General features: G+C 47.8%; 1 protein-coding gene across 2 annotated transcripts in view; it reads left to right on the top strand.

The window, feature by feature from the left end:
* The first annotated feature begins 1,346 nt into the window (after positions 1-1,346).
* The window catches only part of LOC146050502 (NACHT, LRR and PYD domains-containing protein 12-like), a 40,671-nt gene continuing 27,368 nt past the window's right edge, over positions 1,347-14,649 (top strand). Inside the window, exons 1-4 of one of the 2 annotated variants that reach the window (XM_083167547.1) lie at positions 1,347-1,416; positions 9,912-9,974; positions 12,109-12,189; positions 14,057-14,205. In XM_083167547.1, coding sequence (XP_083023673.1) covers positions 9,941-9,974; positions 12,109-12,189; positions 14,057-14,205 — 264 coding nt within the window. In that variant the 5' untranslated portion in view covers positions 1,347-1,416; positions 9,912-9,940. Of the gene's footprint in view, positions 1,417-6,791; positions 6,963-9,911; positions 9,975-12,108; positions 12,190-14,056; positions 14,206-14,649 lie in introns of those variants that run through there. The other variant, XM_083167548.1, reaches the window with a different exon arrangement.

Below are 14,649 nucleotides of genomic sequence, written 5' to 3'. Positions count from 1 at the left end.
TAGGGGACCTGGATGTCCACAATTACGCCAACATAGGTTGGAAGTAGAGGGCCATATAGTGTGGAGTCGTACTGGTGTCATGTATAGTCTATGTAGAAGCTTATAAACGTGTTCTGAATGGGATGTGCATCTAGACAGACTGAAACATGTCCGATATAGCATATTCCATTCGTTTTCTGATCAGGAGCATGCCAGGTCCGATTCCCATTTAGCTATAGAGGGGAGTTTAGAAGGTATACAAGAGTGTATCAACACTGTATACCACCACATTATATTTCCCTTGCTTAATATTTATAAAAGTCTCTGTGGGGTAGAGTATTGGTCTCTGAGCTGAGTGTAGGACATCAACATGCCTTCAGAAGTAACGTCTTTCAAAGATATTAAATTTTTCGTGTTCCAAGCAGAGAAATTCAGATTAGGAATGAGTTGGGATAAGCCTTGTAAGGAAAAAAAGACAGAAGGAAGATAGATGTCCCCGGAACTTGAGAAGAGGGATAACCATGCTTTGCGTGTGGCCGCTACCGCTGACGATTGTGGCATTGGGGATATCTTCACCCCTGGCGGAAGCCACAACATGTCGGTTAAGGGGAAAGGGCCTACCAGGCTACGTTCAAGTAGGACCCAAGGCTTAGGATCTTTTTCTACGAACCATTCTCCTACCTGGGCAAGCAAGCTGGCGTATTGGTAAAATTGTAGGTCTGGTACCGCCAGACCTCCATCGAGTTTAGGTAGAGACAGTATGTTGTAGGACAATCTGGGTTTTTTCCCCTTCCATATGTATTTGAGACAAAGGGAACGGAATTTACATAAGAGGGAGTTGGGGACTAATACAGGAATAGTCCTAAACAGATATAACATTTTAGGGAGGATAACCATTTTCAGGGCTGCAATTCGACCCATCCAGGAAACAGACTGGAGAATCCAGTCAGACATCAAAAGAGAAAGTTTACATAAGAGAGGGGGGTAGTTACAGGCAGGGGAGCCAAGAGAGGGGGGGAGAGGGTACTAATTACCCGGGCCCAGGCTTGCTGAAAGGGCCCCGCAGGGGCCCTGGTCTGACCCCTCTCTTTCCCCTCCATCTCTCCCGGGTAGCAACAGTAGCACACACTTCTACAGCATGTGCTGTGCTGACAGCAGGCTCAGCATGAGTGTCTCACTGACAGCGTGAGAGGTCATGCTGAGCCTGCAGTCAGCACAGCACATGCTGTAGATGTGTGCTGCTTCTGAGATTACAGTTTTTAGAGTTTTCTTTCACCCTCCTCTAAACATTTTGGGGGCGTGGCCTAAGTCTGGGAGGTTCCCACAACACACACTTAGGCCACGCCCCCAACATTTTACCGGGGCCCAGCATTCCTCTCGGCTGCCCTGGTTACAGGAGATCAAGTCAGATGTCCGTGAGGGAATATGGATCCCCAGGTATTTGAGGCTTCTGTCCTGCCAAAGATAGGAATATAACTCTTTATGCAATTTAAGGAGTCCTGGGGTATAATTGATAGGAAGGGCCTCTGTCTTAGTGCTGTTTAGTTTGTAATATGAGATTTTAGAGTATTCATTTAGCACTTCATGAAGAGGTGGCAATGAAGTGGATGGATTAGTTAAGGTTAATAAGACATCGTCTGCGAAGAGGCAGACTTTGTAAGGAGTCCCTAGTAGAAGAGGTCCAGTGATTTCAGGGTGGGATCTAATAGTTTTGGCAAGGGGTTCGATTGCCAATGCAAAAATCAAAGGGGATAAGGGGCACCCTTGGCGTGTTCCATTTGATATAGAAAACAATGGGGATAAAATCCCATTTATGAATACTCTAGCCGAGGGGCTAGAGTATAGAGCCATGATGGAAGAAAGTGCTCTGTTTGTGATTCGAATTTTAAGAGTGTAGCCTGTAGGTATCCCCAGCAGGGCCGGATTATAATGGGGGCACAAGGGGTCAGTGCCCCTGGGCCCCCCTCTAGCTAGGGGCCCCCTGTGGTTGGCATGTATTTTTCCCCCCCAAATTTTTTTTTTCTTTTTTAACTAAAGCTTTTGTGCATGGGAGTGGGGTAGTGCTGCAGCTTCACCTATCTGCCAATGTGACAATGATTAATGGTGCTGAGCATTGGGAGCCAAGTGTGCAGTGCATTACTGGGAGTTGACTAAGTCCCATGACACTTTGCACCAGAGGGCAGAGGCTGAGACGTTTGTGCTGAGCTCTGATTGGTGGAGCTCATTACATGCTTCTCAGGCCCATGGATAACAGCAGCAGCAGCCTAGTCATGGGAGGGTTTTTACTCAAAGGCAGCACTGGGACTGTGAGGTCTCCTACAGAGTAAGGTGCAGAGGGACAAACACAGGCTTTTCATGTGGTATGTATGTGTGTGTGTGTCTATCTATCTATCTATCTATCTATCTATATATATATATAGATATATATAGATATATATATATATAGATATATCCCCTGAAGTTACCCATTGACCAAGTTTATACTGCCTTTACTCTGTGTTTTGACAGTGTAATCAGTTTGCGGCCAGTAATGACAAGTGCAAGGGGGCCCCCCTGTCTAAAGTGCCCCGGGCCCCCCGAAGTCTTAATCTGGCACTGATCCCCAGTGAAGCCGGTCAAAGGAGTCTAACATATTAATAACTCGTCTAGTGTTGTCTGGGGATTGTCGGCCTTGCACAAATCCAACTTTATCTTGGTGGATAAGGGAGGGCAATAAGGGGTTTAGTCTGTTAGCTATAAGTTTAGCATAGACTTTAACATCAGTGTTAAGTAGCGCTATTGGTCGGTAATTAGCAGTAAATATCGGGTTTTTCCCTGGTTTTAGAGAAAGCCACTATACAGGATTCTAACATCTCTTTTGGGAAGTGTCCAGACCTGACATTTCTTAAGATGCCCATACACGTTTCGATTTTAGTGTGCCGTGCGTTTTGAACTTTATTGGTGCTGTGCGATTTGGGCACTTGTATGGGATGCGATGCAATGTACTGTACTGTCTTGTGCGATGCGATTTTAGCCTTTTTAAACCATTAGACTGCATGCAGAGCAAGGGGAGACCTGCACAAATGTACATTGGATTATCAGATGGGGGGGGGGGGGGGTGTGCATTTCTGAGTTGTGAGCCCCCTGGACTGCTCTGGCTGTGTGACCTCAGGAGCAACACAGATTAACACTTTTATTTTCAATGCAACTCATTTCCCACCTTCACCTCTCAATACTTTACCTCTCACTACTTCATCTCTCATTTTGTTACCTCTCACTTACTTACCCCTGCTCACTAACCTATCCTCACTTTTTTCACTATATATTTTCTTCACTCTTGTGTTGCCCTGGGGTCACTCAGCTGCTTCGTTTTGAGGTGCCCTGTACCCTAGATTTGTACCCCAAAAAAATGTTAGGGACTTGCCCGACTAATGAGGTCACCTAGACGCGGTGGGCAAGGCGTTCCTTATGGCCATAACTATGCGGAGAACCTCGCTAAAAATGCACAATTTGATTGCAATGTTTATTGTTAATAAATTATATATACAGGTCGAGTATCCCGTATCCGAATATCCGTTATCCGAATTATTCCGAAATACGGACATTCCAGAAAGTGAAAAAAAATTTTTTTTTTGCTAAAAACTCACTGGGGACATATGGAACAGCATCACTGGGGACATGATATGTAACTGGCACTATATATATGTGCAAGACAATGATTGCTTGGCATTCAAATTCAGTGCTGAGATAGTACACACATTTTGTTTCACGTTTTGAAACCTTGTTTTTTGAACAATTAAAATATATTTGTGTGTATTTTATGTGGTAATAAAATATATTTGTGTGTATATTATGTGTTTATACAGCATAAATGCAAGATACTTCAAAATACATAATTGAAATATTAAAATATTCCGAAATACGGAATAATCCGTTATCCAAAATTCTCCTGGTCCCGAGCATTTTGGATAAGGGATACTCAACCTGTATAAAGGCATAAGGTACCTATGTAGGTGTATGACACCTGTGTCAGGTGCAAGCGGTGGTTGGTAGGGCATGAAATACCGCCTGTCGTAGTGGATGGTAGGGTATGAAATACCGCCTGTCATAGTGGATGGTAGGGCATGAAATACCACCTGTAGTAATGATGGTAGGACATGAAATACCCCCTGTCGTAGAGGATAGTAGGACATGAAATATTGCCTGTCGTAGTGGATGGTAGGGCATGAAATACCGCCTACTGTAGAGGATGGTAGGGCATGAAATACCACCTGTCGTAGAGGATGGTAGGGCATGTAATACCGCCTGTCGTAGAGGATGGTAGGGCATGTAATACCGCCTGTCGTAGTGGATGGTAGGGCATGAAATACCGCCTGTCGTAGTGGATGGTAGGGCATGAAATACCGCCTACTGTAGAGGATGGTAGGGCATGTAATACCGCCTGTCGTAGTGGATGGTAGGGTATGAAATACCGCCTGTCATAGAGGATAGTAGGACATGAAATATTGCCTGACGTAGCAGATGGTAGGGCATGAAATACCGCCTGTCGTAGTGGATGGTAGGGCATGAAATACCACCTGCCATAGCGGATGGTTGGGTATGAAATACCGCCTGTCGTAGAGGATGGTAGGACATGAAATACCGCCTACTGTAGAGGATGGTAGGGCATGAAATACCGCCTGCCATAGCGGATGGTAGGGTATGAAATACCACCTGTCGTAGAGGATGGTAGGGCATGTAATACCGCCTGTCGTAGTGGATGGTAGGACATGAAATACCGCATGTCGTAGTGGATGGTAGGACATGAAATACCGCCTGTCGTAGTGGATGGTAGTTTATGAAATACCGCCTGTCGTAGAGGATGGTAGGACATGAAATACCGCCTGACGTAGTGGATGGTAGGGTATGAAATACCGCCTGTCGTAGAGGATGGTAGGACATGAAATACCGCCTGTCGTAGCGGATAGTAGGGTATGAAATACCGCCTACTGTAGTGGATGGTAGGGTATGAAATACCGCCTGTCGTAGAGGATGGTAGGGCATGAAATACCGCCTGCCGTAGCGGATGGTAGGGTATGAAATACCGCCTACTGTAGTGGATGGTAGGGTATGAAATACCGCCTGTCGTAGAGGATGGTAGGACATGAAATACCGCCTGCCGTAGCGGATGGTAGGGTATGAAATACCGCCTGTCGTAGAGGATGGTAGGGCATGAAATACTGCCTGTCGTAGAGGACATGAAATACTGCCTACTGTAGAGGATGGTAGGACATGAAATACCACCTGTCGTAGAGGATGGTAGGGCATGTAATATCGCCTGCCATAGCGGATGGTAGGGTATGAAATACCGCCTACTGTAGTGGATGGTAGGGTATGAAATACCACCTGTCGTAGAGGATGGTAGGGTATGAAATATCGCCTGTCGTAGTGGATCGTAGGGCATGAAATACCGCCTGTCGTAGTGGATGGTACAGATGGGTCGGGTCTCATCTTTGCAGGTGATGCCCCGCCGCCATCTGTATGCCGGAAGGGGACGCACGCGTCCTCTTCCGACGGTGCTGCCCTCGGTCGCCCGGTGCCCACACCGGGCGACCGCACCCCCCCGTAGCCTCCTCGGGTCCCCCCCCCTGCCCCTCGAGCGGGAGGCGGACAGTAATGCGTCCGCCTCGCCGCCCCGGATACTGTGACGCGCGTGCGTGGGGGACGCACGCGCGTCACAGTCAGATGGCGGCGCCGTGCTGCTGGCGGATCGCCAGCAAAGATGACACCCGGTACATCTGTAGGGCATGCAATACCGCCTGCCATAGCGGATGGTAGGGTATGAAATACCGCCTACTGCAGTGGATGGTAGGGTATGAAATACCACCTGTCGTAGAGGATGGTAGGGCATGTAATACCGCCTGTCGTAGAGGATGGTAGGGCATGTAATACCGCCTGTCGTAGAGGATGGTAGGGCATGTAATACCGCCTGTCGTAGAGGATGGTAGGGCATGTAATACCGCCTGTCGTAGAGGATGGTAGGGCATGTAATACCGCCTGTCGTAGAGGATAGTAGGGCATGTAATACCGCCTGTCGTAGAGGATGGTAGGGTATGAAATACCGCCTGTCGTAGAGGATGGTAGGGCATGTAATACCGCCTGTCGTAGAGGATGGTAGGGTATGAAATACCGCCTTTCGGCTCAAAAGAAAACCTTGACCTTTTGACTGTAGACCTTCCCATTGTCGACCTAATGATTGTGTCAACCTTCCAACCCTGTTGACCTTACCCATGTCGACCTATTTCATGTGTCAACCTAAGCCATGTCAACCTTCAGTAGTTGACCCAATGCATGTCAAACTAAATACGGTCGACCTAATGACGTATACCGTGGAATCTTGGCGTTTCTACGCAGCTGCCCGTAATCATCTCAACACAAATCCGGGTGGCAGCAGATCTTGCATATTTTCACACGTATCTGTGGACACATTCGTGCCACTAGGAAACACATGTTAAAGATCTACATTATCCGGCTTCAATCAAACTGTGCAGACCAGTCTAGCAACATTCTAGCCGTACATATATCTATCATATCATATATAGACTACTTAAACTGAGCTGAGGGTGGGCTGAGCACACTGTGAATCTGCACCTCTCATGAACAGCGAGGCAGACACTTATCACCAGATAAGAGGTAACAGTTATTATTTCATTTTGTTTGCATACTAGGCCCTTTGTTTTACCTGACTGCTCTGGGTTTGCAGCCTTTAAAAGTCAGACACCTTCTGTCACTGTCTTCTCTCATGTCATTATATCATGACAGCCACACTCTGAGGAAGCCGGTAAAGTCTACAGGTGGCGGGGGAAACGCGTTAGAGACAAACTGACTGATTTATGCACCGAGGATAAAATCCTTAACTCTGAACTACGGAGGATACAGCGATCGTTGGGTATGAGCTGTGGGGAAATCTGCAATACAGATTAATAAGCACCAGCAGCTGGGAGACTGCCGCTGTCCTGAAGGGGGTGAGAGACCCTGTAAGGTATTTCATTACTGTCGGGCCAGACTGAACATCAAACTGGTTTTACATAGGGTTTGGGTAAAAAACGGACAGGACCCTGGAACGCCGGACCGTACAGGCTCCATTCATCAAAATCTGTCATTCTGGAGCTTGTAGTGTCCGGACCGGGGAGTGCCTGTCTGCGGGTGTCCTGTCCGGTGGGGCTGCCTGTCACTAGGGAGAGGAGGAGGGAGAGAATAAAGCCTACCTGCATGGTCCGGAGATGTAGCAAAAACCGAAACGGTTCGTACCACACGGGGAGGCTGTAATCTCCCCTCCCCATGCCCCTGGTGAAAGCTATCACAGGCATCCCACCCGGACAAGGAGTAAAAACTGGACCCGGACAAGACTTATCATTTATTAAGCTGAAAAAGGTCATACTGCAAAAATTGCTATATGTTAGCGGTACTAACAACGGCTAATGATATAGGTTGGCTGCTTAGATTCGGTATGAAATCCCGACAGTCAAAATACCGACAACCACTGACCAACGGTCAAAATTCCGACAAGGTCAAAATCTCGACATTTAAAATCCCGACAAGGTCAAAATACCGAAATATAGAATGTCGACAGGTGAAAAAGTCAACATGATTTTCGGTTGACTATAGTGCGTACACACCAGGGGCGGGCTGGGCCGGGGGGCAGAGTGCCATTTGCCCCCCGGGCCGCTTACCCACCCACTGGCTGCGGGCCGCACTGGATTAGCTCCTCCAGCGCTGGCCGCGGCTTCCTGAACACGGCCGCGGCTTCCTGAACACGGCCGCGGCTTCCTGAACACGGCTGCGGCTTCCTGAACACGGCCGCGGCTACAGGAAAATGGCCGCCGGCCTCCTGCACAGAGGATGTCCTCAGTGCAGGAGGCCGGCGGCCATTTTCCTGTAGCCGCGGCCGTGTTCTGGAAGCCACGGCCAACGCAGGAAGCCGCGGCCAGCGCTGGAGGAGCTGATCCAGTGCGGCCCGCAGCCAGTGGGTGGATAAGCGCTCCCCCCCCCCTCCCCGCAGCATATGTGTTTCTGGCACTCTGTGGGGGCATATGTGCTTCTGGCACTCTGTGGGGGCATATGTGCCTCTGGCACTCTGTGGGGGCATATGTGCCTCTGGCACTCTGTGGGGGCATATGTGCCTCTGGCACTCTGTGGGGGCATATGTGCCTCTGGCACTCTCTGGGGGCATATGTGCTTCTGGCACTCTGTGGGGGCATATGTGCCTCTGGCACTCTGTGGGGGCATATGTGCCTCTGGCACTCTGTGGGGGCATATGTGCTTCTGGCACTCTGGGGGCATATGTGCCTCTGGCACTCTGTGGGGGCATATGTGCCTCTGACACTCTGTGGGGGCATATGTGGCACTGGCACTCTGGGGGCATATGTGCCTCTGGCACTCTGTGGGGGCATATGTGCCTCTGGCACTCTCTGGGGGCATATGTGCTTCTGGCACTCTGTGGGGGCATATGTGCCTCTGGCACTCTGTGGGGGCATATGTGCCTCTGGCACTCTGTGGGGGCATATGTGCTTCTGGCACTCTGGGGGCATATGTGCCTCTGGCACTCTGTGGGGGCATATGTGCCTCTGACACTCTGTGGGGGCATATGTGGCACTGGCACTCTGGGGGCATATCTGGCACTGTGGAGGAATATGTGTATTTGGCACTGTGGCGGAATATCTGGCACTGTGGGGGCATATCTGGCACTGTGGGGGCATATGTGTATTTGGCACTGTGGCGGAATATCTGGCACTGTGGGGGCATATCTGGCACTGTGGACATCACATTGTGCGGTGTAATGGGCATCATGGTATAGGGCGTAATGGGCATTACGGTGTGGAGAGCATTGGGTAATTGCCATCACAGTATGGGGTGTAATGGGCATCAAGGTGTGCGGCATAATGTGTAATTAGCATCACAGTGTGCGGTGTATTGAATAATTAGCATCGCAGTTTTGGGCGTAATGTGTAACTGGCATCATGGTGTTCAGCATAATGTGTAATTGGCATTACGGCATGTGGCTTTATGTGTAATGGGTATTACAAGGTTCGCTAAAATGTGCAATCTGCAGGTAGACAATACAATCATGGTACAGGCATGGTACGTCCCCTTACAGTCCCCTTACATGGTACAGGCATGGTACGTCCCCTTATGATAGGCCTCGCCCCTAATTTTCCTGCGCGCCTTCGGCGCGCAAAAGCATTCCGTCTACCGTAAAGTTGGCAGATTATGGGCCAGTGCTCTGGACTTGCCCCCTAGGCTAAAAGTTGCCAGCCAGCCCCTGGTACACACTAGACAATATGCGCAATTATATCATTAACGATATCATTATTCTGCATGCTATTTAAAAATATTGCCTAGTTTTGTGTACCCAGCTAAACATTCACCAGTCTTTGGTAGACCCTTCCGGTACACACCCTAATAGCAGACACAGGGTCACTTACAGTCCTGCCCTTTAAGCCCCATACACACTGTTGGAGTCTAGAGTAACACCTGTTATTGGCCAACGTGGGGGAGTAACATTTCCCTTATCCCCAGAAGTGTCAAGTATAAAGAATAACAAAAGAACCATTCTTTATAGAGACATTTTACTGACTCACATAACTCTGACCTGAACTACTTTCACTTTCCAGCATGTGAAACTAATAATAGGGGAAGCGATACTGTATAGATAGGCTTCATTTCTACAATGCAAGTGAAAATGAACACCTGCCGACCCCCACTCCTTATTCACCTGTACATTGCTGTAGATTGTTCCTCATATACTGTATATACATATACAACGCATTGTACCAGGTTACATGTGTGCTTCTATGAAGAGTTTGTTGCCTGTTTGGAGTTGTGTAGACTTTGCAGCACCTTAAATATAAAAGATAATTATAACTTTATTGTTCTTTTAATAAAATGCTATTTATTTATTTCCTACCTTGAAGGTTCTATCGGATCCTCTCTTTAATGTACAATGGATGTTTGCCAGACAGCAGCAAGAAGGAAAGGTCCGTATTACATCATAATTCTGTATGTACTGTTAAGACAAATCCAACTGACAAAACAATAGCTGTTGTGTTCCTTAACAAACTGTATTATAGATATACAAGAAATTACCCTGAATTTGTAGTCACAGATGTGTGATATATTTAGACACAAATAGTAAAAAAAAAAAATATATATATATATATATATATATATCAGGGTTGCCGACTTTCAAATGCTCCTCTCCGGGAGAAGCCCTTAGAGGAGACTTTCATTACCCGTTCGGGGGGGCGGGGCTTGACTTTGAGATCATTATGCCCCGCCCCCATTACGAGAAATAGTCTAAATCACTGATCTCCGTGGAGGGGGTGGGGCTAAAATGACACAAGTGCGTCATTTTAGCTCCGCCCCCTCCTCTGAGACCCGCAGATTGCGGCATTAAATGCAGCGATCAGGGAGTTCAGTGGGGGTCCGGGAGGGTTGCCCACCCTTCCAGGGGGCCGGGAGGTGGACCCAATTTTCGGGAGACTCCCGGTAATTCCGGGAGGGTCGGCAACCCTGATAGATATATATATATATATAATTATAATAATAGGTACACATTCTTTAATTTATGACAAATGCTGCTCTCAGGAGTGATTCTGTATCACTCAGAAAGAAATAACCCTAAGTCATACAAACATAACAGAGCGCAATTGCCACAATTTAGGATTCAATAATATCTTATTAATATCACATTAAAAATGGTAAGCATTTAGAAATAAAACAATAACATTGACACAAGTGGGACACAGTAATTTCTAGTAAGTATATGTGAAAACACTATCTCAAATGTATTTCAGTAAAATATATATAGAGAGTTCTCACCAAGGATCTTCTGAGGAAACGGTGCACGTAAGACCGGAGAAACGCGTCAAAAGCCTCTTTCCTTTTAACAAGGACACATTTTTACATGCTCCTTGCCAGGGGTTATGTGCTCATTGCCAGGTGTTTCATGCTTGTTGCCAGGGGTCACAGGCTTGTTGCCGGGGTTTAATGCTCGTTGCCAGGGGTTGCATGCTTTGCTTCCAGGGGTTTCCACGCTTGTTGCCAGGAAGTTACTTACACATTGCAAGGGTTACATGCTTGTTGCCAGGTGTTTATGCTCATTGCCAGGGGTTACATACTTGTTGCCAAGGGTGTCCATGCTTATTGCCAGGGGGTTACTTGCACATTGCCATGGGTTGCATGCTTGTTGCCATGTGTTTTATACTCATTGCCAGGGGTTGTTGCCAAGGGTGTCCATGCTTGTTGCCAGGGGGTTGCTTGCACATTGCCAGGAGTTGCATGTTTGTTGCCAGGTGTTTTATGCTCATTGCCAGGAGTTTCATGCTTGTTGCCAGGTGTTTTATGCTCATTGCCAGGAGTTCCATGCTTATTGCCAGGGGTTACATGCTTGGGTACTTATGTAATATCTGGGCTCCCGTTTTTCTTATGAGACCGCATCCCCTCGCGGGGCTCGCTGCGCTCGCCACGCATCGGGCACGGTGGCTCGCTGCGCTCGCCACACTATATAAAATCAACTCCATGCATAGTTGGATAGTAGGGGTATGAAAAAATGGGGTGCATTTAACATGGGAGCCCAGATAATACATAAGTACCCATGCTTGTTGCCAGGGATGTAATGCTCATTGACAGGGGATTAATGCTCATTGCCAGGGGTTACATGCTTGTTATCAGGTGTTTCCATGCTTGTTGCCAGGGGGTTACTTGCTCATTCCCTGGTGTTTCATGCTTGTTGCCAGGTGTTTCACGTTCTCTGCCAGGGGTGCATATATGGGGACCGTTAGAGGAGAAAGAGGCAGTAGGGCCTCCCCATTCCATTCCAACCCTGAATGGAGATATTGACCACAGAAATCAATCAGCTTTGAGGTAGCATTTATTAAGCAGATGTTGATTGGTTGCTATGGGCAACATCTCCACTGGTCCACTGCACAAATCTTTTTATTGCTTTATACATCAACCCCCCTTCAAAATGATGAGGAAAATAGGTGTAAAAAGGAAAATTCAATAAAACTCAAAAACACTTATTCATTAAATTAAAGCTTATTTTGTATTTTTTCTTCTCCCATGTGAAATCCCTGGATGTGCTGTTGCAATTCCATAAATGTGGTGCAGGTCATGTTTTCAGCCACTTCCCAGGTTGGGGATGGAAGGCGAGCCAATCAAAAGAGGAGGATGAACCGACTACAGAAAAAGGTACCAAAATGTTTGTCCTTTATTTATATATATGTTGTTAATAAGACAATCGTTGATGGAATTAGCTGACATTTATTGCAAGTAGATACAGGTACACCAACTCTTTGGACCATGGTGCAATGTTGGACTAGGACCCCAGGGGGATGCAGCGGTAGGGGCCTGTGTTTAAAGGTGTGGCCAGTCTCCAGAGGGGGAGTGGCCAGCTGCCATTGAGGCATGGCTAACCAATAAAGATTGCATGGTCTGGGCCCTTAATAAATAAATACTACTAGTCCATGCATGGTAATGTACCAGATTATTACTATGAATTCCATGTAGAGAATACACCATAGTATTGTGCAGTATAATGTAACATATGTATAATTCTGATGATTCCTAAAGGATGGGCTCTATAATTCTGTGGGCCAATCCGGATCTGCCGTGGTGAAGGAATGCCCCCAGGTAAATGTAATTCATCTGAATATTGCAGCTGCACTAGCAATGGCTCTCCTTATTCTTACAGTGCGCGCCTCCTCAGGGCCGGATTAAGCCTTGGGGCTCCAGTGGAAGGTTTGGGGGTTATATATTAAATTGTACATGTATCCCAACATGACACACTCCTGTAGTGACAAATTCTCTCTTCCTGGACTTCACTCTTAACATATGATTAGCTTTAAATGATGCGATTTGCATCTTTAGCCCAACCCCCTCCCCCAAAAAGTCACGAATCACGAGAAATGAACACTGCCACAGGGGAGATGGGGGGGGGGGCACCAGTATCCGCATGGGTTGCCCAATTTTACAGGGCTGGGAGATGTTAAAACACAGGTGGTTACAAGAAGAAAGTCCATGTAGACAGCATTTGTCACTCCTGGGATTGGTCATGTTGGGATATCTGGATTGTGTATATTACATTTAAACCAGTAGTTAAATAATTCTCAGACACTCAGACGAGGAGGAGGACAAGCTGGGATCCCTGAGTCACTTACAGCTCTCTCCATCCTCCTATCTCTCCACTGGTCAGGAAACTCTGCCGGTAGCTCGTGGAACCTGGTACTCCTGTGTCTCTGCCTGCACTGCGTCCTGTCCTGCTCGCATATTGACTGCCTGGTTCTGCTGCTGCATAAGAGGGACAGCTAGTGATGTCTTTGTGTTCCAGCTTGGGGGGGGGGGGGGGCTGCCAAAGGGTCCTGCAAAATTTAACCCCTTGAGTGGTGGGTTTTGATGGGGCAGGTAATAACCCACCACAGAGCTGTGGGCAACCCCCCTCCTGTCGTTTCCCCTCCCCCTCATCTCGTATGCCAGAGCTCCTGGGCCCTGCCGATGCCCCAGCTGCTGTTCATAACAGGTGGCAGGCTTGGGGATGTTCGGGGCAGCTCAGGAGGTCTCCCCAATCGTACGCCGGATGCTCCCGGGCCCTGCAACTGATCCAGCTGCCGTTCATAACAGGTGGCAGGCTTGAGGAGCCGCGACGAACACCCCAAGCCTGCCGCCTGCTTACTAGAACTAATGGCAGCGGGGGCAGGGGAGCTTGGGCGTACGTTCACCGGAGCAGAGAGGTGAGGGGGAGCGATGGGAGGGGAGAGCAGCCACTGGGGGGTGCCCCGATAGGTGATGCGCCAGTGATGCACAGCTGCAGGCACCACTGGCACACACTTTCATCTTAGTGGTATGCCCGGAAATTCTCAGAGACAGCCCGCTGCAGCAGCCACTCAAGTGGTTAAGAAGAGCCAAGGGGGAAACGTGCTATGCAACACATCACTAAAACGGGTATCACATAGGGATTTACCCCGTTATTAGTACTACGGCTGCTGTGTATGACTGCATGACCATTATTTCTTAGTGACGATGATGTCTTTTCTTCTCCATCTCTGTTTACATGGCACAGAGACGCTTTATAACCTTCTACTTACATTTGATGATTCCACACTGAATAAGATATATGCATATTACAAAGAAGACTTTGTGTACATTGTGGAAGCCGACTGCGACCGTGTCCTTAGTGAACTGAATGTATGGACTAAGCTCGAGCCAGAGGTATGGCAAATGTTTTACCAATACATTTTAATATAAAATTTATTTATTTTTCATATTTTTAAGAACGACATTGTGTCTCCTACCCACAGTGATGTAATGATGTTGGACAGGGAAGAGGGGTACAGGGCAAAAACCCCAACTTCCTGCAGGCCCAATCCCCCCTCCAGGGATCAGGTTCCAGACTGTGCACAATACATATACCGTATAGTGACACCCCCATCGTGCCGTATACTGTGGTCGCACCGTGACTGCAGTTTCAGACTTGCGCATGCGCAGATCTGTAAAAGTCACAGATTGGTGATGGCACTTGTTTCCTAGCACGGCGCCCGTCGGGTCCCATCACATACCATTAGTTAAGGTATGCGATGGGACCCGATCTGACCCGATATGAGGGTTTTAACAGTTGTCTGTACAATTCCGTACAATTTTAACATCGCGTCGCAT

This window comes from Crinia signifera, chromosome 12 (assembly GCF_055691185.1).
Source record: "Crinia signifera chromosome 12, ASM5569118v1, whole genome shotgun sequence".
NCBI lineage: Eukaryota > Metazoa > Chordata > Amphibia > Anura > Myobatrachidae > Crinia > Crinia signifera.
This window is presented reverse-complemented; position numbering and strand designations above follow the sequence as displayed.